This window comes from Phytophthora infestans, genomic scaffold, assembly GCF_000142945.1.
Source record: "Phytophthora infestans T30-4 supercont1.12 genomic scaffold, whole genome shotgun sequence".
NCBI classification, from domain to species: Eukaryota; Oomycota; class Peronosporomycetes; order Peronosporales; family Peronosporaceae; genus Phytophthora; species Phytophthora infestans.
The window spans coordinates 1077606-1104484 of NW_003303747.1; the positions used below are offsets into that span (position 1 = coordinate 1077606).

Sequence of the window (26879 nt, forward strand, 5' to 3'; positions counted from 1 at the left end):
GTTAGTAAACTGCCACCCTTGTTTTTCGATAGATTTTATCCAATGCGAGGTTTTTCTGCACGTTCTTGGGACCAATGAAAAGCGCGCAGTAAACCGAAGCGGACGCCACTCGATTCAGGTAAATCGGCCATTTCCTCCCCTCACCACAGAAAAAAAACGCCTCCCTTGCTTGAGGAGGCTGGCGGTTAGTATACTGCCGGTGCGTACTTTGCAGCTAAGGACGCGTTGTTTTGGCGTGTTCTTCTAATATAACGATGCCCAGCACCATACAAGTGTACTAACATACGTTTGTGCATGTAAAGATACTACTAGCATGCCTAGAGGAACCAAGCTCACCCAAGAAGAGCAGCATCGTATAATAGTATTTCGCGAGGCAGGGCTAAGCGAGCGAGCAATAGCGCAGCGCGTACGTCGCTCTCGACCAGTTGTACACGCACTCCTAACCGATCCAAAAGGCTACACGAAATCTAAAAGACCCGGACAACCCAAGAAGTTGACACCGACAGCTCACCGCCGACTGCTCCGTGAAGCTTCGAAAGGCAAGCTGAGCTCTGCGGAGCTCAAAATGGCCTTAGAGCTACCGGTAAGTACACGGAGGATCCGTGAAATCCTACAAGCCGACCCTAACATGAAATATGAAAAGCGTAAAGCTTCCCCCGTGCTAACAAAGAAGCACAAGGAGGCTCGTCTCAAATGGGCTCGTGACAAGGTGACATGGAGTGAGGAAAAATGGGGAGCCTGCGTCTTTTCAGATGAAAAGAAGTTCAATCTCGATGGACCGGATTGTATGCAGTACTATTGGCACGATTTACGCCGCGAGCCTGAAGTCTACTCTACTCGCCAAAGTGGTGGTGGGAGTGTCATGGTCTGGGCTGCATTTTGTGCTAGTGGTAAGTCTGAACTGGTGATTTTGGAGGGCAATCAAAACAGCGAGCGGTACATTTACACGCTCTCTGAACATTTGCTGCCTTTCATTGACCGAGTGTACGGTCGGGACTGCATTTTTCAGCAGGACAACGCGTCCATTCACTCCTCCTCCGCCACGAAGGCGTTATTGAAGGAGGAAAAGGTCAATGTGATGGACTGGCCAGCCAAGTCACCGGATCTTAATCCCATCGAAAACATGTGGGGAGTACTCGCGCGTGCCGTCTACGCTCAAGGACGGCAGTTTCAGACGAGAGAAGACCTCATTAAAACAATTCAGGCATCTTGGGCGACGATCGGACACGAACTCATTAAAAAGCTGATTCAGTCGATGCCGAGGCGCTGCATCGCTACGCTAGAGCGTCACGGTGCTAAGACGAAGTACTGAACCGAATACTAGCGTCTAACTAGCTGTAGATATCCCTTTAGTCGAATTGGCAGTATAGTAACCGCCAACGAGGCCAACTTCAACTTCACCTTTTTCACGATTGCAGCAAGCCTACTTGGCCGATTGACCTGCGTCGAGTGGCGTCCGCTTCGGTTTACTGCGCGCTTTTCATTAGTCAAATCCATGTACAATAAAGCCTCCTATCGGATAAAATCTGTCAGAAAACAAGGGTGGCAGTTTACTAACCGCCAGCACTGTATTATAGTTTTTGTGAGTATAGGCCATCCATCACATACATGTATGTGGTTTCAATTAACGTTAATGGTCATTATGCATGGACGGGTTTCTCAGATTCAAATGCGTAATGAATGGGAGCCTCGAAATTTGAATTGCGATTAATGCCATTATCAAGAGCCCTGCATCTAGCCTGGCAAAACGTGTTGAAGTGGTCGACAAAATACAGTAATCAGTGATCCGCTGGTTGACATGAGCACCCACACGCGTTAAACCAACAAAAGGCTCCGAAGTGAGCGCTGCCCTCTTCCGGGGCCCGCTCAAGTCCAACCAGGAGAGGACCACTGCGAATTTGGTCCGCCGCGGGCTTCACGCGGTTCACTTTTTAATTCGCTTCATCAGACACAACAGCTCTACTAAAAAACATGGGTGTTGCCTCGACCGTCACGCAGGAGCACGTGGACACTGTGAAAAAGTATGTCGCGCTGCGTCTCGAAAAGCGCACTAAGGAGACTCTGCAACTTGTGAGCGATGGCATCCAGTTCTACAGCCAACGTGACGGTTGCTACCAGGGCAAAGAGCAATTCCAACAGTACCTGGAGAAGACTAAGTGGGAGCCGCCGGCCATCGAGGACGGCGACGATGAGCACGTGATCGTTCGTGGTGTAGTCAAGATCTTTTACATCCCCATCTCGGTCAAGTCGACCTTCTCCTTCAGCAGCGAGGGCCTCATCTGCAATATTCACACAAGCAAGGCGTAAACCAGGCTAACCCTCGACAACGTCGGTCTCCCCTAAACTTAAAAAAAAGTTTTATGATAACGGAGCTCTTTAGCATTTTCATTCGTATTTAAAGTGACGATCACGGTAGTCAAATTGATACCGTTTAGCCTCCCATACATCGGCCCAATCATTAAGGAAGAGCGAGCGTCGCGCCACCGCAGCCTGCAGCATTTCAGACCCTTTGAGCCCCATTTCCTGCCAGCTGAGACGTTGATCCATCGCATCTCCATGACGCAGGACGCGTCGGCGCGTCCCAAGAGCCCGAAGAGTCCGAAGAACCTGGAGCTGTTCGGCAAGTTGCACTTGGGCATGGACCACGTTCTATCCAAGCTGCTGCCGGACGCGCCACCGCTCCCGGATGCGCTCAAACTGCAGACCGAGACGCAGTCGGTCGCCACGACGTGGGTGCAGATCACTGAGGTGTTCGAGAAGCGCAAAACGATGCTGCAACGTCGTAAGGAGAAAAGCAAGAGCAAAAGCAAGAATTCTGCCACCAAAACGAAGAAGAAACTCAAAGAAAAAGAGCCCGAGAAAAGATCAACGACTAAAACAACAAAGAAGAGCAAAAGCCGCAGCTCGAGCGCGTCTCCACGCAGTGCAAAGAGCTCCGAAAAGGTCAAAACGACCAAGAAAGCCTCCAGCAAGAAATCGATCCGTTCAAAGACAGAGAGCGACGTTGCAGAGGTGAAATCGGAGGAGCAGCTGAGCTCATACGACAAATCTGTGCTCAAAAGGCTCCGCAAGCTGCCGATGTGTCAGAACGTGGAGGTGGGCACCAATAAGTACAGGGCGATAGCCATGTGGATGGAGCTGGACAAGGGTAAGAACTCTGCCACCTCTGCGAACTTGATGGAGTTGCTGACCAAACTGCAACTTGAAGCAGCGTCGGGCAAGCAGAACAAACCAAAACTGAGTCGCAAACGCTCGCCGGAGTCGTTGGATGATGCGCTGCGAGCGGAGAAGAGCAGCAAGCGGAAGGCGTTGGCGAGAGAGCGGAGACGGAGCAGACAGGAGTCGTTCGTGGATGAAGATGAGGTTGTCTACGAGTCTGGAGACGAGGAAGAGGAGGCGGAGTACAAAGGAGGATACTCCGATTCAGATGAAGCAGAATTTATGCCCGAGTTGGAGAACAGTCCACCGCCGGAAAGGCTCAAGAAGCGCAGGACGTCGAAGAAGCAGAAGCAGGAAGCAGTCAAGCAAGAGAAGACTGCGGCGGATACGACGCAACTTTCCTCCAAGGACCAGCTAGCTGCAGTAGTAGCGAAGATCCGGGCAGACGATGTGGTCTCAGGGAAGACGGACCCCAAGTATTTATCCTACGAGAAGAAAGGCGCGCCTGGCTCTTCTTCGGTCTCTGCGATCGAGTTGGATGATAGCGAGGAGGAGGAAGAAGGAGAGGAGCAAGAAGAAGAAGAAGAAGAAGAAGAAGAGACCAAGGGTCAGGACTCGTCCACTGACGACGAGAATGGCATGTTCGACCTGAACGAGGAAGACGTGTATATCGTCGAGGCAATTTTATGCGTCAAGGAAGGACGATCCATCATGTCGGCGGGACGACGTCAGCAGAAGGAGATGGATCTGTACCTCGTCAAGTGGGATGGCTACAACGAGCTCACGTGGGAGCCGGAGGAGAACATCCCGCAGCGCCTCATTGAGATGTTCCGAGAGCGCGAACGTGCCAAGCGAGCGTGTCAGTACCAGATCAAGGTGGCGCATGAACGCCGAGAGGTGATCAACGTGACGACGCAACAGAGAGAAGTGCTGTACATGATCCAGTGGATCAACCAGGAGAGCGCCGTGTGGGAATCGCGGTCGACGCTCCCAAGCAAGACGCAAGTGTGGCTGGACAAGGTGCTGGGGGCGCCTGCTGCCAAGAAGCGCCGAGAGACGAAAGTCGTCAAGCAGTATATCTATCACTAGCAGCAGTGGCGGGAGAGCTGCGTCACCAAAAGTGAACAAGTACAAAATGAAAATGAATCAAAGTCTTGTGAGTAATTGACGCCGGTGTTTGCGGCTTTGGACACGGCTGGTAAGTAGGCAGAGGAGGGACACACTTGTTGTTGCCGTGCTCTGTGCTTCTTTATACGATACGGTCCAGTTCCGTCGCGTACGCAAGCGTCTCGCCCACTAGTCTCAACGAAGGAATGTCCGAGGCGCCGAGAGATTTCTCTGGTGCCTTGAACCACACGCGACCTTCGCGTACGACCCACTCGGTCTTCTCCTCCTTAATGTACGCGCTCAACTCAGCAGCCGAGTCGAAGATGAGCATCTTCTGCGCGTCTGTGAGTGAGAGACACTGGTAGGCCACCTCCGCGCAGTCGGCGATGTTCTCACGCACCGTCTGCAGCAAATGTGAGAGGAAGAAGGGGAAGTACGCGTTGGGCACATTGGTGCGCGACTCCAGCACCTTGTTGTACGTTCCTTCCATCAGATATTGCTCCAGCTTTACGGCGAAGGCGATGTTCGGGTCCTGGCGACTCTGCTCGGGGAGCAGCTCCAGCTCGTTGTGGAACTCGGCCATGCGGTTCTCCACTAGCAACTGCAGCAGCCTCGTGCCCAGGATCGGATAGTGCAGAGGCGACGGCTCCAGTCCGCTGTTAAAGTAGACCTTGAGCTGGATCATACTACGCTCGAAGGCTGTCATGTCCTCGCGGAGGATGCTCAGCAAAGTGGCGCTCTCCAAAACGTGACCTACAGGGAGAGCAGATCAGCACAATACACTCGAACAGCAGTAGTTGCAGGCTTGTAAACCACGTACGCGCAAGCTGGAGCTCCTGCTTAGCAGTTGGAGAGTCAACGCCGCAGGGAGGTAGCGCTGGTAACGTCGTTAGTGCCGTCTGAACGTCGAAAAAAGAACGTCGCATTAGTTTGAGATTGGGAGGACATTATCTGCGGTAGAGCACCTTGAGCTGTGCGAGGAGCTTAGTGGCCTCGTCCACTTGCTTGCCATCAACGGCGGCGCGAAGCACCTGCGCTTCCTTGTCGAGAGCCTCGAGATTAGCCGACATCGTCACCTAGGGGTACTGTATTGATCTTTGAGGGAATCTTCGGGTTGACTGTCACTCAAATGGGGGACTGAATGTGTCATATGACATCTACTTAAGGGTTGACAGAATTTATTAAACCCTTGCCTAGCTCCAACAATGCTCAGCAACAGCATTGCAGCATTTACCACTTGTTAATCTTTATCGTAAGCCGTGATCTGTTCGACCAACTTCTGCACGGGGACGAGACTCGCATCGTGAGTGAAGACAACGTCATATAGGTCGAGATATTCGTCCAGTTTCTCATCCACGTGCACGTTCAGGAAGCCGACGCGGATGATTTCATTTGTGCTCAAACCTTCGGCCATTCGAGCGTCGCCCTGGGAGTCTCCAAGCAGCAACACATTGCGACGCTTTCCCAGCTGACGTTCCTTCCAGAATGGCGAGTCGACCAGCACGCGCGCAGTTTTGTTCAGCGAGTGGATGAGCTTTCCCTCGAAGCCTTCGATGACTCCCCCGGCGTCAAACCGCATCATGTTGGACACCACGCGCACGTTGCTTGGCGTAAATGTCTGGTTCCTCGACTGTGCTCCTCCACTCCGCTTACACTCAGCAGCAAATTCCTGTTCTAGTGCAGCGTGAATGACGTCATAGAGTCCAGCCGAGAAAACGAGCGTAGGCACTTGCAGGTCATTCAGCAGCTTGAAAAGTGGGTGGAAGCCTTGACGGAAGCTTAACGAGCCGAGAGCAACGGCTTGATCCACCTGCTTCTTCGTCAACTTGTACTCAACCAGCAGCGCGTGTGCACTGTTCCACCATTGCTCCATGAACGGCAGCTTCTCTGCAGCAGACAGTGTCGGTGACATCTCCACTGGGTAGAACTTTGCAAAGAGTTCTTGCTCCCCTGCACACACCTGTGGCTGCAGCACACTGCTGGTCATGAGCAGTCCGTGGCTGCTGCTTTCCTGCTCTAGTGGAGTCTTGGGATCCCTACGTTGCTTGTAATATGGTGTCAATGTTCGGTCGAAGTCGGCGATCACCAGCAACTGGCCCGCTCCATCCTGCGTGAACCTTTTCATTTTGCGAGCGAACACATCTGGCAGCATTGGCAGCGTTATCATCTGTTACCGGAACAATACATTCACTGGTACACAATACTATCCTACCTGGGTTTCCGATGATCATTCGAGGAGAACGGCGTTGGTGGCCGTCGCTGTAAGAATGCGCATTAACAGAAGGACTCGCATCGACTTCAGAGCACAGGGTTATTGACCTGGACGCCAAAGTCGACCCGCTTGTCACCGCACATAGCGACAGGAGCCTGAAGCGAGGCGAGACAGATCGACGCCACGCCATGCTCGATTTTTAAAAATTACGTGCCCTATTATAAAGAGGTCGCAACTTAGGAGGCCACGAAAGGGTTAATATCGTTAGAAAAAGTGCTTTTTGCAACCACTAATAATTACCTGTACTTTATTAATACCACTTCTGGTAAATTACAGGTGTGCTTTTACCCCTCTTAATACCATTTTCGACAGATACATGTGCAGCGTTAGACAAATCAACGTCACCGCGGTGTTACTGGTATTGAGTCAATAATACTGACGTTGATTTATCTGTAGCTGACGTGGTTCAATAATCATTTGCTCGTCATTGCATTCCGTCCACCACGACGTATCTAGATTCCTCGAGTATCAGAGAAAGATTACCCCGTAGTGTCCTAAGTTGCTGCCTAGAAGTTACGCAGGAACCTGTTTTATATGTGTCATTGTGGAGCGCCAGCGAGTAGTGTTTTCAATAGCGAAGACTTCCAACGAACATTTTGAAACTAATGGAATTTTTAACCCCCCCCCTATCCGGAGAAGGCATCACAAGATCAATGCTCGCCGACATCATTTGCTCGTCATTGCAATCTCAACAACTCCGGCATGGCGCCAAAGGGAAGCACTTGGTCCACAACAATCACGGCAGCGCAAGTTCTATCCTTCCGTTCAGCAGATCGTACTTAAATTAAGGCTGTGTACACTGTAAAATAATGTAGTACAGCCTGTATGCTACATGTACCAGGATCACTAGAGCAAGTGTTGATACAGTCCTGAGTCTTTCAAAATGTTTGACCATCTGACAGGCTTAAATCGGTTAAATACCGGTTTTCGTTGGAGACCTTGAAGTTGGAAGCTACTTCTCATTCGCGAATTCGTTTAGCACAGCACAAGCGCTTCTTCGAGCAACTGACCAAGCAGCGCAAGTGTCGACAAACCACGTTCCACTTCCTACCGACTGACTCCAACCCCCAAAGAAGAAGATAATGCAACACCAAGTGAAGGAATACTTCCCCAACGTGCCCAAGATCACGTTCGAGGGACAGAATGCCAAGAGCGTCCTTGCGTATCGCGAGTACAATGCGTCCGAGGTGATCATGGGCAAGACTATGGAGGAATGGTGCCGCTTTGCCGTCTGCTACTGGCACACCTTCGGCAACTCGGGCTCCGACCCGTTCGGTGGCGAGACGTACACGAACCGCCTCTGGAATGAGTCGCTGGAGAGAGCGAACATTTCGTCCCGCGAGCGACTTCTAGAGGCTGCCAAGTGCAAGGCTGATGCGGCCTTCGAGACGTTCACCAAGTTGGGTGTCAAGTACTACACGTTCCACGACGTGGATCTGATCTCTGAGGGCGCAAACCTGGAGGAATCTCAAAGCCTACTGGACGAGATCTCGGACTACCTGCTAGACAAGCAGAACCAGACGGGCGTCAGGTGTCTGTGGGGAACCACCAATCTATTTGGTCATCGCCGCTTCATGAATGGCGCCAGCACCAACCCCGACATGAAGGTGTTTGCCCATGCGGCGGCACGGGTGAAGAAGGCGATGGAGATCACACTCAAGTTGGGTGGACAGAACTTTGTCTTTTGGGGAGGCCGCGAAGGGTTCCAGAGCATCCTCAATACGGACATGAAGACGGAGCTGGACCACATGGCGGCGTTCTTCAAGTTGGTAGTGGCCTACAAGAAAGAGCTGGGTGCTACCTTCCAGTTCTTGGTGGAGCCCAAGCCTCGTGAGCCCATGAAGCATCAGTACGACTACGATGCGGCGACAGTCGTGGCCTTCTTGCACACCTATGGACTCCAGAACGACTTCAAGCTCAACATCGAGCCAAACCACACGACACTCGCGGGTCATGACTACGAGCACGACATCTACTACGCCGCCAGCTACAAGATGTTGGGCTCTGTGGACTGCAACACGGGCGACCCGCTTGTGGGATGGGACACCGACCAGTTCCTCATGGACGAGAAGAAGGCTGTGCTCGTCATGAAGAAGATCGTCGAGATCGGCGGCCTCGCACCCGGGGGCCTCAACTTCGACGCCAAGGTGCGTCGCGAGTCCACGGACCTCGAGGACATTTTCATCGCCCACATCGGCTCCATGGACTGTTTCGCTCGCGGTCTGCGTCAGGCGGCCAAGCTGCTGGAAAAGAACGAGCTGGGCGAGCTGGTTAAACAGCGTTATGCTTCGTGGAAGAGCACGCTGGGTGAGCGCATTGAGCAGGGCCAGGCTACACTCGAGGAGGTGGCAGCGTATGCGAAAGAGTCTGGTGAGCCGGACCACGTGTCTGGTAAACAAGAGCTGGCCGAGTTGATGTGGAGTACAGTAGCTCTAGCTACCGGTATTTGGCAGGACCATGTTACATGCTCGCTGACAAAAAACTGGTGTTGACTTTGGCTCTTTTTTTTAGTGACTTTACCTTTGCAAATAGTGTTGCTATTATAGTGAGCACCATCAGATTCTATAAACCCAGGTTTTATGACGGGGGTGGGTGGGATAAAGGTTATTAATAGTCAAAAGCCTAGCTCTGTACCTTTTTAAATGTACATTTATTTAAAAACCAAAAACTACTACAGGAAACCGTGAATTTTCAGAAATCCAATCAGAGGTAGCTGTATAAGCTGCGTTAGGGGTCGGAAAGATGCCCCGGTTATGAGGGTTTATGCTGTATGTACAGCATAAGGAAATATAAGCATGCTTTCACTATGGCCCTGGCGTTTGCACATCCTTCGGTATATAAATTTTTATATAACGGAGGAAAAAAGACTGATCGCATTTTTCCATAGGGTAGGGGCTACAGTACCATTCTCCAGGTTCTCGATTTTTGGAATGCAATCTGACAGTTTGAAACGATCATTCAGATTAAATATTGCATTTTGGAGGAGCCTTTCGCGCCAAATCACCCAGGCCAGTCAGTTGAGATTTTGCGCGGGGAGAAGAAAAGCGATGGTGGGGACGCGCGGCAGCGCTCCACGTGAAGACGCAGCGGTAGTACCCGAGGAAGAGCGTGGGACAAAGCACTTCCGTCTTATCTGGCCGGAATTTAAGAAACTGGGGTGGACGTCCAAGGCTCCGCCTTCTCGCGATATTGAGACGTGATGGAAGTACATCCTGCCAGGTGGTAGTGCTAATGGCACTGTTGGCCTCGACTACGTCCTTGGTGAGCAAGCCGTGATGGACTACGCTTTGAAAAGTAAGTGGCTTGTGTATTGTTATGCTATCTGTGCTCTAATGGCTTGTATCGCATATGCAGTGAGCCAGCAATCAGCTATCGACCGAGTCCGCGCCACAACAGCAGCTGCAGCTGCTAAAGCGACTACTACACAACTTGCATCAACTGTTGGGCGTCAATCGCCTGGGCACAAGCCGTCCACGAAGAAGAGATCGTCGTCTAAGTCCCCAGCTAGAAGGTCTAAGCCTCCTACTAAAATGGCGACGGCCACGTCGCCACGTGCGAGCACCTGCATCCCAGTCAGCAGCGTATGAAAGGCCGAAAGGTAGGTACACTCCATCAATTTATCATTAATCTGTACGTGTAATTCTGTATATTTTACTTTACTATGATACAGCGCTGGCAACAAGTGCATCTTCTGCAAGCGCTTCCAAAATTCCACCACCTCCAACACTTGCGGCACCAAGTCTGGTGTCACCAGAAGGTATGCTACAAGGAATATTTTACATTATGTCTATTCATGCTAATCTGTGTATGCTACAATGCATCGTATTTGCTGTGCTGAAATTTGTAGAACCCGATATAAGCCGGGCCTTGTCTTCTCATACAAGTGGAGAAGAACCTGCGCCGAGTAATAAGAAGAAACAAAGTCCGGCGATGTCCGGTGACGATGGACCAGAGCAAGCAGATTCATCAAGAATTGAGGAGGAAGTAACACCAGGCACGCCGCTAAGGAACGTACGTTGGTTTTTCTGCTGTATATGATGCATACATGTTACACCTAACCTGTATCATAGACTGTATATTATGCATCAGTGATTGATTTATATGGAGATGGCGTTGACGAGGGAAATGCGCATCGCGACGATGACAGCACCTACCAAGGGCTGGACTCTGGTGATGAATCTGAAGAAGGTGACTTGAATGAGTGGACGAGTATTTTCACAAGAAAGAAGCCAGGGAACGACGGGCTAAGGCGTCTGGAAAGCCTGTGACGCCAAATAAGAAGACGAAGACTCGCTGGGATGTACGACAAGTTTCTGTCGGTGAAGCTCATTTTGCCGCACGAGCTCTGTGTGTACATAGCACTTCTCGTTGCACGGACGGTAATGCCTAATCGCGAAACATTTGCTAACCATTGGCTCAAGATGATGTCGTTGCAATTCCAAGAGGGGGTTTTGGTCAATTTTTGCCTCGCGACAGGCTTCTCGATATCAGCCGAAATCTACACTTCAACAGCAACCAAGACCCCCGTGCCAAGACCGATCGCGCATGGAATATCCGATCTGCAGTGAGCGTTTTGCAGCAGACATTCATGAATTCATACATCACTCCTGCAGAATTATCTTTTGATGAAGCGATGCTCCCTTCCAGATCGTTCTACAACAGTACCCGAATGTATATGAAAGATAAGCCGCACAAGTGGGAGGCGAAGCTCTTTATGCTTTGCTGCGCGCGTTCTGCTTACTGCATTCGATAAGATTGTAAATGTCTTTGCTGTATTAGCTGGGTTATTTAATCTGTCTATACAGCTTCTTGTTTGATAGCTTCGAAGTTTACTGCGGGCAAAAGCAACACATCGCAGAATCGGGAGTTGTGGATATGAAGTTGGGCCCTGCTGCGGTTGTGAGGAATTTGCGAGCTGTTTTTGAAGACAAACCTCCTGACAAGACGATGAGACTCGTGGTGGTTAAAAGGTTCTATATCTCTATCGTTCTGGCGGTACAACTGTTGGCCATGGGATTCTATACAATTAGGACAATTATGACGAATCGCTGCGGATTTTGTAAAGCAGTGGTGGCTAAGAATAAAACAGACCAAAGGACACTCCGCGTGGCTCAGTGACATTTGCTCGCTCAAAGCATGTGAATAATATGGCTGCAATTTGCTGGTGGAACAGCAAGCCTGTTCACTTTCTCTCTGTTGGTGGAAACCTCACGCTTGATCGTGTGGCACGCAGAGAGAAATTGATTTCGCAAGGGTATCCTTCGATCGCTTTCACATACTGTGGAATACTGATCTTTGCTTTCAAGTAGACCGTGCTGATATCTACCCCATAGAGTGTCAAGCTTAGTGCTGTCGCAAAGGCTACCATCAACCGGAAGTACGACATACGCCCTTTTTGTGAAAAGGTACCCAAGAAGTCAATCCCAGGGCGTTGATAGGTCTACGAGATTCGCGATAAACGAATTACAAACCCTTGCCGATCAGCCGAGATTTCATACACCCAGCGAGTCGTGATCAGTTTTGCGTCCTCGGCAACTTCCTCTTCTAGATTCTCTCTCAACTCTTTTAGCTCCTATTAAAGCCATTTCTTTCAGTTCAGCATTACACCAGAAGTTGATGTACTTCGAACGTTTTGCCTCTTGTCGATTCCGAGGAACTGTCACATCATTTTTTGGTGGGTCGTTCTATCCAATACACGTACAGTACTCTGTACTAAATTCGTCACATAGTCATTCAAACAACTGGGTCGATGACGCTCGTGATACTTTCGCGAGCTCGTTTCACTTTCGGCTTCTGTGCGCTATGTCCTGCACGACACTCCTCCGACGGCGTCTCATCCCGCTCGTATTTTTCAATTATTTGACCACAAGTACTTTCATCATCATCACCGTCTTGATCCTCTTCGACAATGTCTCTTTCGTCATCGAAATCATCATTATTAATTGTAGATCCGCACACACTGGCAGCAAAATCATTGCCATCATTAACTGTATTAGTCTCCTCATTCTCACATATCCGAAGATACGATAGGTCGTGCTCTCAGATGCTGAAAAATAAGCAAGGGATCATGCGCTTTTCTAACCCGTGGTAGAATCGCTGAGTGGGCTTTCTACAGTTGATTTTATGAACATACGGCCAAGTGGGAAATGTATTGATAATGAAGTTGGTCAAACGGGGGCTACGACGTAATCCCCTCGAATCTGGCTCAGCTGGTATTGATCCTGAAAGCGATTCCGATAACATTTTTGACCGGCTAGATTACGCTGATCTTCTGGCTGAAATGGACGTTGACAGGATCTGGCAATGGAGCACGAATCGCTAGAATATCCATCTTGTGGCCAGAGCGAGGTAAAAAAAAACAAGTGGTGATCCTTTTGAAGAAATTGCTGATGACTCTAAAGTGGAGGCCACACAAATATCCCCAAAGACTGTTACGTCAGATGTGAAGAGCTGCGATAACCACAAACGTATGGTAGCTAAGATCGTACGTGATGAAGCGCAACGCAAATTGAAACCTGATCCGATACTCGGTGTGTAGAAGTACTTCGATTACCACCTCCAAAACCCCAAATCCGAAGGAAACTGAAATAAGGACGGATCACACCTCAGCCCAAGTTTGCTGCAATTATGGTGTCTTCGAAAAGCACCACGACTTTGACTCAAATCACACAATGGGCTAGCTTTTGTCCTAGTGTGGAGAGGGTCTAAAATGTACTCGACCAATACCCAGTTAGGATGACAAACGAGTTTTTTCAAGCTCGTCCTGTTACTTGTGAAGTTGCGCATCAAGACAGCGAGAACAAGGTCATTGATCAACTTTTTATTATTCCAGAAGCTTTACTGGAAAAGGCTGACGCGGCGATTAAGCAAAAGAAGGATTCACTTGCGAAGAACAATGAGGATGCCCCGTGGGGCTTGCTGGTTTCGTTTGGATCTAAAGACCTTGCTCTGCACCGGTATGTGGACCCTTTTGCTGTCGTGCTAAGGGTGCTTCACGAGAAATAAGGGTGCTCCAAATTATCTCTTTTTAATTGTCTCTGTTTCACTTTGCTATTTTGCCTTAATTTTTTCTCAGCAGAATGAAGCAGTCTACATACTACAGGCAGAAGCGAGGGGGGTTATTGAAAATACAAAATGGCTCAAGCAAGAGGGGCGCATAGCTCAGCCCATCATGTAGAGCCATTTTCGTTGGAGACGAAAACAAGTGGATTGCTGCATTTTGGTAGTGCAAGAATGTATGAAGCGCTGGCGGAAGATGCTCTTAAGAAGTACTCTTCGCTATCGCACACGACTATATTGAAGACTAAGTCGGGGTCTTTGTTTGTCAAATTTATTGATGTTGCTGCTGAAATACCTTGCGACGTGAGGGTGAACGATGTAGTGATCGATATGGGCATCAATATGGTTGCGAATTGTGTCGAAGGGTGTGTGGCGTTGTCCTATGGGCAAATTTTCCAAAGCTATGGCTGTCTGAGACACCGCTCGTGATTCTACCACTACATCTTAGCAGAATACAGGGGGGCTATCAACGTGGAGGTGGCATTCCCTACGACGTTAAGCGTGAATTTCTACGAGCCACTCCGCCAGCAGCGACATCGGATAGAGATCACCAATGTGTGGAAAGACAAGTTGCTACCGTATTTGGACAATTGGCATTCAGAAAGTGGAGCCAAGGAGCCATTCCCGTAAGAAATTATTAAGAGGTGGGTTAACGAGCCTGCGCAGCCCTACGTCTCAAGCTGTGGTCTTATGATTCTTGGAATGATTTACACATTCGTGCGTAACGCCCACAGATTCAAGCGTCATCGTTTCACCGAGGCGTACACGCAAGTTATGAGATTGAGACTTTCGTGGCTACTGTTGTGCACAACAAAGAGGGCTACATCATTGAAGGGAACATCAAGAAAAGGCAGGAAACAAATGAAGCAATTAGCAAGGTTATGTCACCAAAATGAGCAAAACCTCAAAAGGCGGCAGTGAACTCAAGTTCTTAAAGAAGAAAAAAAAGAATGCATTCTTCATATTATCCATTTGCCGCCGCTTCACTGCCCTGAAGGATCACGCCGTAGTAGCCTGATCACTTGCCCCAGTAGAACTCCTTCTCATGGAGTGTAACCACTTCACACAGGGGTCTTTCCGACGCTTGCAGTCAGCTCGTTGATTGCCTCGGCTTTTCGTACGAGCATCTCTTCGATCTTTTCGCGAGCGAACATCAGATAATTTAGCGCCTCCGTCATTGTGTGCACCTTGTCTTGAAGCTTTTGAAGCTCGTGGGCTTTGGAGCGCAGGCGCTCGCGTACCAATAATTGCTGATCCATGCCAACATTCATTTTCGGCTCGCGCTGGTATTTGGTAAAAGAAGCTGAAAATAAGATGTGCCTTGGTTTAAAATTCTCACTGGCGATGTCACTATTGTGAAACTTCGCTTCGATACGCTACATTGTTGGTAAATTATTTTCGTAATTAACGGTGACTTTAGAAAAATGGCGCCGCAATGCCATAAGGGTGCTGGTAGGCTGTCGTATTGTTGTAACCTAATGGCGCTCTAACGCCATTCTGTCGAGGGGGGGGGCGAAACACGCCCTCCAAAAATACTACGGGTAATACATTACCAAATATTAGAGCAGTACATTAGGATAAACTTTATACTGGGAGATAGGTAGCGTAAGCTAGCCATTGGGAAGCCCAACGAGGTTTAATTTGTCGTCAACTGGAGGACTTCCGAAATTTGCAAATCACAAAAAGAAGAAGCCACACTTTCACGCTTGCTTTTGAATGAAAAGGCGCTCGCAAATCACTGCACAAATTGTTCGGACCGGTTTAGCGTCTCTCCAATTTGTGAGCGGCTGGTGGCTCACAGGTAGCTGTACTCGGAGGGCAGTGACGCTCCGAGCTAATTGAACTAACATCACGCCTCATTTCCTGATCTACTTCTTACACGATGGCACCTTCCAAGTCTAAGACAGGCCGAGGAAAGAGCTGAACCGGGCCGGAGCTGAATCGCATGTTGACTGCGGTGGAAGACATCCTTCCTCTGGGAGGCAATGAGTAGGAGACTGCTGCAGGTCGATACGGCAAAGAGCTCCCACGCGAGTTTTCTGAGCGTGACGCTGACGCCATCAAGAGGAAGTTCTTGGCGTTGAAGAACGCTTTGAAGCCAACGGGTGACCCATCTTGTCCGGAGGAGGTAGCTCGCTCTAAGCGCGAGTACTACAGGATGGAGTCTAGTTCTGGTGTTGAGGCGTTTGAAGACACGGCACCCGCCAACACCACGAGCACCCCTGCATCAGCATCACCAATTGCCGAAGCCCCAGCCCCATCACCGTCTTCTCCCAGTGGAACAGCTTCCACCGCTACTTCTCTAGCAGCTGAGTCTGCGATTCCTACCACAGCGCCTCCAACGCCGTCTTCTGTCGAAGACAGCGCAAACGCAGGAGCACGTTCCGCTTCTCAGCGATGCGGTAAGACGCCAAACGAACTTGCCAATTTAAATGAAGTGCTCAAGCGTGCCCGTGCTACTGCTGAAGATGCAGAGGTTTCTCAAACGGTCAAACGCAGGAGGACGATCAACAATTTGCTGGGCAAGCTGGAAAAAGAGAGCGGTGGTTTCACCGATATGGTGCAGGCAGTCATTGCTATGGAGGAACGTGCTGCGGTACGTGAGTTGGAATATCGTAGAGAGCGCGAAGAACGAGAGGCAAAGAGGGAGGAGCGAGAGCATCGCCGTGAAGAGTTGTTTTTCGTCTTGATGACAAAGCTGTTGGGCGACAAGCCGAGCCCAACCAGCACCTAGCGTAGTTGCACATTTGCGGCAAGATTCGAAACAGTATAACCATAAATACACTCGTTTTCTAAGCGAACACCTTCGCATTGATCGCTCCCAGCTTAACCTGGATAACTAGGCTTACAGGTACTCTGAAAACACGCTTCGGATCTGACTGAAACCTGTTTTTCTAACACGAAGATTGTATAGTCGATAGATGTTTCGCAGAAGGCGTCCACGTTCTTGGGGGTCGAATGGAAGGCGCAGTTGCAGACGCCGATAACAACGCTCGGCGGAGCCCATGCCCCAATCGGCTGCCTGTCGGACCGATGTAATGGCGTTGCTAAGCGCCACCAAACCGAGTCGGCATTCAATGTGGGCTCGTTCTAGATCACCATCTTTCAGAGGCGCTCGAATTCGTCCAAACAGTGAACGACTAACGGGAAACGCCGAGTCCGCGACAACGCCACACCCTTCGACTGTCCGCAATGGATCCGACAAGCGTAGTTGTAGCTGATGACTCGTCTCGCCATCGTTCCAGGAACCGGGAGGGTTGTGCCGCCCCCACACAAGTGTACCATCGACACCATAGCACAATGTGCCTGTCACTGAGACCGAATGCAACCAGCCTAGTGTCAGCAGTAAATGTTAGCAAGTAGAACGCCATCCAGTTAGAGTCCAACTTACCGTAGTAGTTTGCATTTGTAGATCAGCATCGGTGGGACTTTGGACTCGATAATTTTTACCATCTACAAAACCCACACGCCTTCCAGAAGAGGCTCCTTTGCTTGCCCTTGACGCGACCACTGACGCTGTTGCTGTTTGAAAGGAAAGCGCACTTGAGCATCTGGAAGCTCAAGCAAGGCTGCATCTAATGCAGCCTCTTTTTTTTTAGGACACGTGATAGTGTTGCAGGGGGGATTCCAAAGAGCTCACAGAGCGTCTTAGCTTCGCCAACAGCAGTGTAGTAGTGTAGCACGCACGCTAAAGCAGCATGCTTCACTACTAATGCAGGAGGGCGCCCACGACGGCCAAGACCTGACGCTACGACGTAATACCTTGAGAAAACCTTCAGTAGCTCGTCAAAAGCACCAGGTGGGATTGACACGGTGGCAACGAATCTGCCTTCGGCTCGTCCAGCGTACATGACGTGTCAAGGAGACTGCAGAGGTGAGATGAGCGCATCGCTTGTCAAATAGTCCCTCTCTCTGACCATCATCCGCAGGCGCAGCAGCAGCAAAAGATGGTGTCGTGAACGCTTCGTCTTGCATGGCTCTTAAATGGCCACCAAGATGGTTGGCGGCAGCATTTCCTTCAAATGTGAGTCTGTTTGTGTGAATTTTAATGGCTCATAGCTCTTGCTTGCGCTCGCATTTGGAGGGGTAGGTACTAGCAAACCGATCGCAAAATGAGATGCGATCGCAGTTGTGCAGTTTTTGGAAGTCTTCCACTGGGTCAACGCTCATGCCACATGAATATGTGGTCACATCATAATGCTTTGTAAAATTAAACTTTCAACTCAGGTGATCTGTCAGGAATTTTCGTGCAAAAATCAACAAAGAACTCCTTATTTACAGACGCCAGGCAAAGGCAAAAAACAAAAATGCAATTATGTATGACTCGTTGCATCCACCAACTATTTCGACATAAAATGGACGAAATCTGAAAAACACATGTAAGCTTAGGGCTAGAAGGTACCGGTGAGACTGTCGGTATGAATCTCTACGAGTTCGTTTTTCCTACGATTGGTCCCTAGACCAACTATAAACCAATTTAAGTCTATTACATAGGTGACGCATACATGTTATTTTTTTTTCAACAATATCAAATGAGTTTTATTCGAACATAGGCAATGTGTCGGAATCCCCAACGTTATAGTGCAGACTGATACACGCAAAAGAAGAAGTAGGATAAGAAGAAGAAGAAGAAGGGTGGGGGCGGGCGCTTTAATATAGATCAAGTCGTTATTTATTAGAAAGTAGGCATTAAAAAGTAAAAAGAATCCATTTTTCTTTGTAGTTACTTAGAAGTATTCTTGATTTGCATCCCGAAGAGTACATAGCAGAAGTTCTTGTAGCGAGTTCTCTCCAGTTCTTTCTCTGATAATGGTTCCGTATCAGTTGATACAATCTTGTCTGGTGACAATATGTATGCTGACACGTTGTAGTCGAACCAGTGAGCCACATATACGCCACAGCTGAATCCGTCTTGTTGAAGCCACGCGCGAAATTCTCGAATCTCCAATTTGTAGGCTGGGTCGACTAGTTCCAAAAATACGTTTACCACCTTCCTTTTCACCTCATCTTCGTGTTTCTTCTTGTGAAAGGGGTCGTAGATCCAGATCACGCGTCTCTTCATATCAATTATAACTCCACACCAATGTCCGTAGTCGATATTAATGTAGATTGGACACAACATTGCTAAACCATCGTGGCATATGCTGAAAAGCTGGCTCTTTGTGTCAAAGAGTCGATTGCGCTGGTCATCACCCTCGAAATACGAAATGTCGGGTTGATTGCGTGAATATTTGGAGGGGGATTCCACGATGCCTCTGCTGCAATTCGTTGCGTTGCGCTCATCAGACACTCATCACTGAGCCATCCGTCGTTGCCAAATCTAGCAAGCTCGGCAAATTCCACGGACACTCCACCAGAATTAACAGACCCACGTAGATCTAGCTCTAAAACAGTCTCCACAATCGCATTTCTCTCTTCCTCCTCATCAGGATTTTCAAACTTCACACTTTTAATCCATGATAATAGCGCCTTTGCGCCACGAACAACGGATGCCATGGAATGCCGTTGCTGCATAATTGCAATATCGTTTGCCCGAGACGTCTGCACCTTCAAAATCACCACGGCAACATCGTCATGGAAGACATCCCTCCCATTGTTTGCTTTCTCGCGGAGTATCACGTTTTCAATTGCAGTGATACACTTCTTAACTAGCGCAACTACAATTAACGGTTCATATATATGTTAGTTTCAATTTACACAATAGTTGGTATCGTGTCGTCGGTAATTGGTGCAAAATTGGTATTTGGTACCCGAATACCAATTATAGCCCACTGCTTACCCATTAAACCAATTGTGAACCAACTATACCAACGCGAGCACAAGATAGCAAACTTACCAGGCAGAACACCACGGACTTTGGTTTCACATGCGTCACTTGACGAATCGGTGAGCAGTTTCGCCTTTTTGGACGCTTGAAACCCGCATCTGTATGCATTAGTTGAAGACCGCTAAACACGTCTTCAATCTCAGAGAGCGTAATTGCCTCGTGCAGCGCAAGCTAGGCGAACTTGGCGAGCGTAACATCCCCGATTGTAGTTAGGCGGTCGGCAAGTTCTTGGCTCTCTTTGTACTCCTTTTTCCGTTTCGATTTCCTTACAGCCTGCTGCAACCGTGGCCGTCCAGACGGACGACTTGCTTCGTTCAAGACTATTATGGTTCGAGCCACAGCTGAGGAGCTATTTGATCACTACCTGAATGCTCTGAAGGAGCTATGTCGTGGGAAGTTGGCATTTGTGGAGTATTTGGAGACCAACTTGCTTTCGTGCAAGGATCAATGGTGTACATTCCGTCGGGGTGAGCTGCCGCATCTTGATAATAACACGAACAATAGGCTTGAGGCTAGCTGGGGTGCTGCCAAGGACGTATTATCCAGACACTTCTATTTCTACAGCAGGCAGCTGAAGACGCTTACAAATTCAAGACTACACGGATCGGTCACCGTGTAAATCATGGCTACGACCGAGAAATGAAGATGCTAGCTCGTATAGCCACTCATCATGCGTGTAATCTCGTGGAGGAGCAGTACATGGCCTGTCAAAAGGCAGACTACACAGTGGAAGCTGATGGACTGACGTCAACGTTTCAAACTCTCAAAAGCAAAGTAACTCAACAAGACTATGCGGTATGCTGAATAAAGGTTTTGATGTGAAGCTTCTCGAAGTTCGTAAAACCGTACTCACGTTTACTGGTTTCTCGCTTGAGATAATCGATCACATGAAAGTGATACAGGATAATAGAAGCCTCTGGAAATTCAGCCTCGAGTGTGGATAGCTCGGTAAAATCCTTGTCAATAACTATGACTTGGATTTCCTTCCAGCATTCGATGTTGATCTTGAATGCAGAAATTGCGTTTTTCATGTTCTGTTTAGTTTCACCATCAATCAGTGACTGCTGCGCAAACGCTCCACACCCGAATTTGTCCGTCACCATGAAGCTAAATAGCCGATACCTAGAAATGAATAGTTGAGCGTGGTTAAAAAGATATGATAATATAAGCTGGGCATAATTGGTAAGTAGTTGGTAAAGTAATTGGTAACGCAATTGGGTATCGAACTATTACCCGAATATACCAACTATAGCAACAGCGTCACCAACCAAATGAATTACATCATTCAGCTCACCTGTTGATGTTCGTGCTATGGGTCGCATCAATGCAGACCTCCTCAGGGAACAGACGCGCCATGCGTCTCATGTGACTCGTCTGGAAGGCAATACAGCTCGTTAACTGAGAGTCAGTGTCTCGGTAGACCCTCACCACGTTACCGGGGCCCTCGCTGAAGTTCTCTAGTAGCTCCGTAACGCGAATGTTGTCATCAGGCGAGGTGTAGGACTCACGTCTCATCTCCGCGATCATGCTGTTTACATCTTGCGTTTGAATAGGCTTTCCAGATACATCTTTCACGTATCGGAGGATTTTTTTTCTTGGCTCCACCTTCATAAAAACAATCGTAGTGATACATAAATAATAAAAAAATTCCTGGTTGCTTGCGGCGTACCTTGCCACATTGTCCGAACGACGCTCCGAGTACCAGGTGACGTGATCTTTCGCGTCTCTGCGTATGTATTGAATACGTTCTCGGCGATGGCGTGGTTGTGCGTGGAATCGTGCAGCTTCACGCGCACGCGAAAAGAACCATCCTCGTCGACGAGCAACAATGCATTCAGCTTCGCAGGACACTGAATTCGACGTGTTGTGTGATTCGTACGCTTCCCCTGCCCTTTAGGCTTGAATTGACCTCCGTGAGTGCATGTCCAGCCCTTCGTGTAGTACCACAGTGATTCTTCCCATAACTTTGGCTGCGTTCCCCGAGCCTCCGCTTGCCGAACACGAGTTCAATTGCGATCTCTAATTGAGTTGCTCGTCCGCAGTTTGTAGACTTGGAATGTATCGCGTTGGTAGCTAGGAACAAAATAGAATTGACCAATTAAAACAAAATTAAGTAATAAAATAAATTGCAAATAATTGTACATACCCGCTGAATGCCGCCTCCATATCATCCCACGAGTCAAATACCCCAGCGAAGGGCTCACACACCACACGAACCTTGGCTGGATCAGTGTCGTCTGGATCGCGGAAGTTTCCGTCAACTGGCAGTATGACATCAGCGTCGGCGACGCTCCTCTTCGTCTTTTTGGCTGGTCGATGCGTGCTGATCCCTGGTGACTTCACGCCGCTGCCCCCCGGTGTCTTCTCGTCACTTCCCTCAGCAAGCGTCTCGTTATGCGCGGTGTCTCCCGCGTTGCTGCGCTCGCCTCCTGCCGTCTGCACGCGCTTGGCCTTCTTTGCGTCCTCCATTTCAGCGAACGGGGAATAAGAAATGAGCGGGCAGGAACGGTTTGAAATGTCAAAACTTTAAAAATGGCCGATGCTACAGTCCATGCGTCGACTCAGTTTATTTTCCATGTAATACTCCATGTAATGTCCATGTGTCGAAATAAATTACTTACCACTGTTTTTAAAATCCATAGTGAATGGAAGTTGTTAGACCTTCGCAAACGAAAGTCCTCTGACATCTCTCGTACATACCGGTATACAGAAGTCAGGAGGTCAACCATACGCATGAACATTAGGCGGGTCGATTCCAGTTTCAATAGAAATGAGATTGTATTAGTTGCATTATGGCTTGCTACCGTGAAGCACGAAGTGAAGGATGCGGAAGCGTAACAGCGTTAGACCAATCGGAGTTACGTCCAGCGACACACTCTTGTCTACATATCGCCAAAACCTCAACATTACGTAGAACCCGCAGTTGTATCCGTCTGTCTGGATCGGTCCATTGACGGACACAACTTTGAAGTCGTCGCTGAGCGTAGTAGCCAGATCCCACGACATGCGGTCCAGTACGTCCTTGTACGTCTTCAGGTTCATTGAGTCGTAGTACAGGACATTGTTCTGCTTGCCATCCACGATCATTGCACACCAATGCATTTTCCCAAAATTTACAGGAATGAGCAGTACATCCGCTTCAGTGAGTAGTTCCTGAACCTTTGTCTTCATTTTTTCACTCATAGATTTCTTCTTCTTTGACGCCGAGGCTGCCTCGACACCGACGATGCGAACGCCGGTGCCCGTCCTGTACAATCTCGCGCAAAAAGCCAAAATCAGCGCATCATTAGCCCATTGGGGCGGCTTGAGACGGTACAGCATCGCGTAGTGGTAATCGTTGCCGTCAATTGGGATGGTATCTTGGGGATAGGCGCGAGCAATTGCCTCTGCCATGCTCTGAAGTGTCGATTGTTGTGCTGCTGGTATGGCGCTGGCTGCATCCTGTGTTAACCATTTGGTAAACGCCATTCCATCATCACACGAACGCTTCACGTTTGCTAAGTATGCCATGGCCTCAATCTGTTCGCGTGAAAATGTTCCGATACCCGCGATGTAGACACACTCGATCTCCGGGTTTTGTCCGTTGCTGTCCATGATTTGTCCAGGTATTGTAGATGTTTCTTCGTCTTTTTGTGTAGTTTGACTCTGGGTGAGTACATCGATGGCTGTTTCATTGGTGTTGCTCACAGGCAGCACGGCAACGCACTTGTCCAACAGTTTGGGTGGAAGTAGGTAGAACGCGTTTTCATTCAGCACAGGCGCACTCTCTCTAGTGTACTTGGGTTTCTTGCTACCCGCGTTGTTGTACTTGGTTTGGAGTGGCAGAACACGACGTAGAGTGTCTTGAAGTGGAGGCTTCTCAAGTTGAAGACTGCGCGCAAGTTGTATTAATGTCACCTCTCCAAGACATCTTCTATGGGCTTCTGACTCGTTAAACAACGCTCGTTTCTTCTTGTCGTCTGCTTCTCTCTCCTTTCTGTTCAACCGGGGCCTACCAGACTTCGCAGCTTTGGGGTTCAGACGGATGCGCAATCCACTTTCAGTATTTTTCTCTTCGTTGTCATCAGGAGTGGTCTCAAGCGCAAGCTGCTCCATTTCGGGCTTGGTTCCGGTTCGATTTCGACTGGTTGTCACTGGAGAGGTCACTTCATCTGTTTCTGTTTCTTCTCTCGTGACTGGAACCTTCGTTTTTTCAACCTTTACACGTTTGCGCTGCCTAATGTTCCTCCATTGTTGCACGACGAAGTCTAAATGCTCACGGTACTCGTCGTCATCAGAGATATCGGCTAGCTCACTGCATATAGCCTGGAACGCGCTGACTGCCTCCTTGTACTTAACATTAGCGTCAAGCACCTTGTGTTTCGCCTCCCCTGGTTTAAACTCATTAAGCACAAAAGTCCGCGGAGTCATCGGTTGTTCAGCAGGATGTAACCATCTAAATGAATGACATGTCAGACCCTCAGTACAACATCAATATTGGATATTACATGGACAACTCACGGCTTATACGTGGATAAATTGTGAGTTAACCCACCTTTCATCGATGCAACTCAGCGGTATTACGCTTCCTGGGGCGTTACTTCACTTCCGAAACGCGATCGCGTGTTGACAAGGCAGACGCATTGCAGAAGCAAACGAGCAAGTGCAGCTCCACGTTTTCAAATCCACAGCATGCGTCTTGTGTTTACCCGTCACCTCCACGAAGCCTGGATTTGACTTTAAGTCGAAATTGAACTTGTCGACCTTTGAGCATGCCATTACGTACTCCTTCTCCACGTGTGTTGCTACGAAATGCGTCGTAAAGCGCAAAACTTCGCACATCTCCTCGTCGTAGTTGCGGTTGACACGTAACCCGATCCTAGTCTTGTCGAACACGTATTCACTGGAAGTCCTGGCATCAGCACCCACAAGGGTCTTCACGGTGTCCGTCATGGTCATGTTGGAGTTTACCCCGTCCTTAAAATGCCCAAACCAATTCTCTAAATGGTTGTTCGTGTGGACGCGCAAATGTGCCAACCGTGAGCGTTGGTACATGACCCACATCTCCGTACAAGTGTTCCAGTTTTCATCCATGTAGTTGTAAAATGCCATATATCCAGTCCTAGTGCAAAGTGCCTTCATGGAGGTCCAATTGGTCTCGTAGATCTCTGAACTTAAGGCATATACCATGTTGTGGACTAATGCGTCGATGGCGTCGTGATCGTCCGACGAAAGTTTACCATATTCTGGCTTCCTGGACGCTGTGCGGAGATATTTGATGACGTGAAAGACGCAAATCAACACGCGCGACTTAGGGAAGTACCGACGCAACACGCGGATCTCATTCAGATCTTTGTCGACCATTATAACTTGAACCTTGTCGCCAATCTTATCGTCAATCCGAAATAGATGATCCAGCGCTCGGGACATCTGCCAATCGGCGTTTCGTTCGAGCAAAGACTGTTGTACAGGCTGCCCACGCCCATTGTCGTCTATCATCATGAAGGTACAAAGCTGGTAGTTGTATCTAATGCACATTACATGGACAAGAATCGCACAATACATGGACATGACATTAAAATAAGCATGGACAATACACGGACAAATAATTGCACAATACATGGGAGGACTTACCGATTCGTTTTGTGGGTACAGTCCACAAGCAAAAGCTCTGGAAACCTAGTAACCATGTCGCGCATATGTCTGGAAGTCATACTGATCACACCAGAGTGTCCCGCATCAGTTTCGTCCACCGTGACTACGTTACCGTCAATAGCTGCGAATTCCGCGAGAGTTGCGGCGCAAGCTTCGTCGTCATTCAACCCTCCTCTTATCTCTGCTTTAACACGTTGCACAATGTTGTCCACATCCTTCTTGACGAGGTTCTCGCCTCTCCCCAGAAGATACTCATAGATGCGTGCGCGCTTTCTACCGTACATCACCATGCTGTCCACAGCATCCTTCGTGTCCGTGTCGTCCAACCTACGGTTCTCCGCGTACGTCTTGAACTGCGCTGTCCCCACCGCATGGTTGTGCTGGTACACACCGTTCTTCACGCGAAGGCAGCATAAGCCGTCAACTTGCACGAGCTGCACCACAAATCGAAATGGACAACCGCATCCTCGGACGAAGTGCTTGGTTCGCAATCCGCTGCTCCTGTCTTTTGCTGGCCAGCCATGTGTGCAGATGTATGTGCGTTGGTAAGCACCCCACGTCTCTGGTACGTACGGAACATCCATTCCCTGCTTTGCTGCCGCTGTTTGACCCAGCCGCTTGTTTCTCAATACGCAACTAAGCGTTGACTGGATGCGGATGACCTGGCGGGACTTTACCGAGTAAGCCTTCAAATACTCATTCCACGCCGACCAGCTCGGATACGTCACGTCTGCGGGGCCCTCCACAAGGGAGGGAGAGTCTACGACCTGGACAATACATGGACGCTTGAAATCGTCCGTGTCAGGCGAGGCGTCGTCCGAGTTTGCAGCCGCGCCGGAGGCTGCGGAAGCCGTGGTGTCGATATCTGAAGAGGAGTCGGACGATCCACCCTGTATTTACAAATAGATAACGCACGGTTAGAAACACGTTCACAGAGACCACAAACAGCAAGATAACGCACCTCAGACGTCGCGGAAGCGGGTAGACTGAGCGACATGGCCGGCGATTGCAGCAACGGTTGATCTCGTGACGTAGGCTGCGGCGTGCAGGTAACGGAGCGGCGGCGGCGGCAATGCTCGAAGGGGGGCGAGTTTGGGTTTGAAAAGCAAATGAAAGGCTGGTGTGATTGGTACAACTACCGGTATACAGTATTGTACCGGTATTAACTACATAGATCACATCGTGGACAATACACGGATGAGAGTTGGACAATAATTGCACTCAACGACTGGGTTGTTTTTATAAATTACCGAATGAAAATATTTTACATCATGGACATTACATGGAGTATTACATGGAAAATAAGCGGATTTGACGCATGGACTGTAGCTTTTCCGTTTAAAAATCCGAAAAATATAGTTTGTGGTTAGGTTAAAGTCGGTATTTTGGATTGTACTTTTTCTACAAAAACAGCTGGTGGATATAGGCACTTTCATTATGTATTCATCGTCCATTTGCAGTAGGGAACGATTGCGACGAAATTCACTTATAGATTCTGTTCGTGTTGGCATCACAATCGCAGAGCATTAAATTCTGTTTTTATTTGTGTTTTTGTGCGGTTGAAAAGGTCTGCAAACTTTGTGGTCTGTGAATTCGCCAGCACCTTATTAATGTTTGGTGGTTGGTGGTATAACTGTGCTTGGACATTCTCCATTCACTCGAAAGCTTGTACTCAGCTTTATCATTCAATGGGAGCATCGATCTATAAACCTCCGTGTGTGAACAAGTGCAACAACAGCATCGGACTTCCAAAACATCTTACATATCTAACCCGCACGACCCCCCCCCCCTTCCTAGTTCTATCTCCCAGACTCATCGTTG

The 26879-nt window shown here is 48.9% G+C and overlaps 6 protein-coding genes across 6 annotated transcripts; 4 read left to right on the forward strand and 2 right to left on the reverse strand.

Moving 5' to 3' along the window:
* Window positions 1–1698: 1698 nt before the first annotated feature.
* On the forward strand, window positions 1699–2338 carry PITG_07901 (uncharacterized protein; the record flags this gene model as incomplete). Its single annotated transcript, XM_002904068.1, has 1 exon — window positions 1699–2338. One exon carries the CDS (start codon window positions 1972–1974, stop codon window positions 2305–2307), a length of 336 nt encoding a protein of 111 aa, XP_002904114.1.
* A 218-nt stretch (window positions 2339–2556) lies between these two features.
* On the forward strand, window positions 2557–4248 carry PITG_07902 (chromodomain protein, putative; the record flags this gene model as incomplete). The annotated part of the gene is made up of 1 exon (XM_002904069.1): window positions 2557–4248. The coding sequence occupies one exon, from the start codon at window positions 2557–2559 to the stop codon at window positions 4246–4248; it is 1692 nt and encodes a 563-aa protein (XP_002904115.1).
* On the reverse strand, window positions 3906–5351 carry PITG_07903 (26S proteasome non-ATPase regulatory subunit, putative; the record flags this gene model as incomplete). The annotated part of the gene is made up of 3 exons (XM_002904070.1): window positions 3906–5019; window positions 5087–5165; window positions 5232–5351. The coding sequence occupies 3 exons, from the start codon at window positions 5334–5336 to the stop codon at window positions 4409–4411; spliced, it is 795 nt and encodes a 264-aa protein (XP_002904116.1).
* Window positions 5352–5506: 155 nt separating this feature from the next.
* PITG_07904 (pyrimidine 5'-nucleotidase (UMPH-1)-like protein) lies at window positions 5507–6694 on the reverse strand (the record flags this gene model as incomplete). Its single annotated transcript, XM_002904071.1, has 2 exons — window positions 5507–6408; window positions 6479–6694. The coding sequence occupies 2 exons, from the start codon at window positions 6666–6668 to the stop codon at window positions 5507–5509; spliced, it is 1092 nt and encodes a 363-aa protein (XP_002904117.1).
* Window positions 6695–7620: 926 nt separating this feature from the next.
* On the forward strand, window positions 7621–9030 carry PITG_07905 (xylose isomerase 1; the record flags this gene model as incomplete). The annotated part of the gene is made up of 1 exon (XM_002904072.1): window positions 7621–9030. The coding sequence occupies one exon, from the start codon at window positions 7621–7623 to the stop codon at window positions 9028–9030; it is 1410 nt and encodes a 469-aa protein (XP_002904118.1).
* A 6512-nt stretch (window positions 9031–15542) lies between these two features.
* PITG_07907 (uncharacterized protein) lies at window positions 15543–16691 on the forward strand (the record flags this gene model as incomplete). The annotated part of the gene is made up of 3 exons (XM_002904073.1): window positions 15543–15554; window positions 15591–16193; window positions 16512–16691. 3 exons carry the CDS (start codon window positions 15543–15545, stop codon window positions 16689–16691), a joined length of 795 nt encoding a protein of 264 aa, XP_002904119.1.
* Window positions 16692–26879: the final 10188 nt, after the last annotated feature.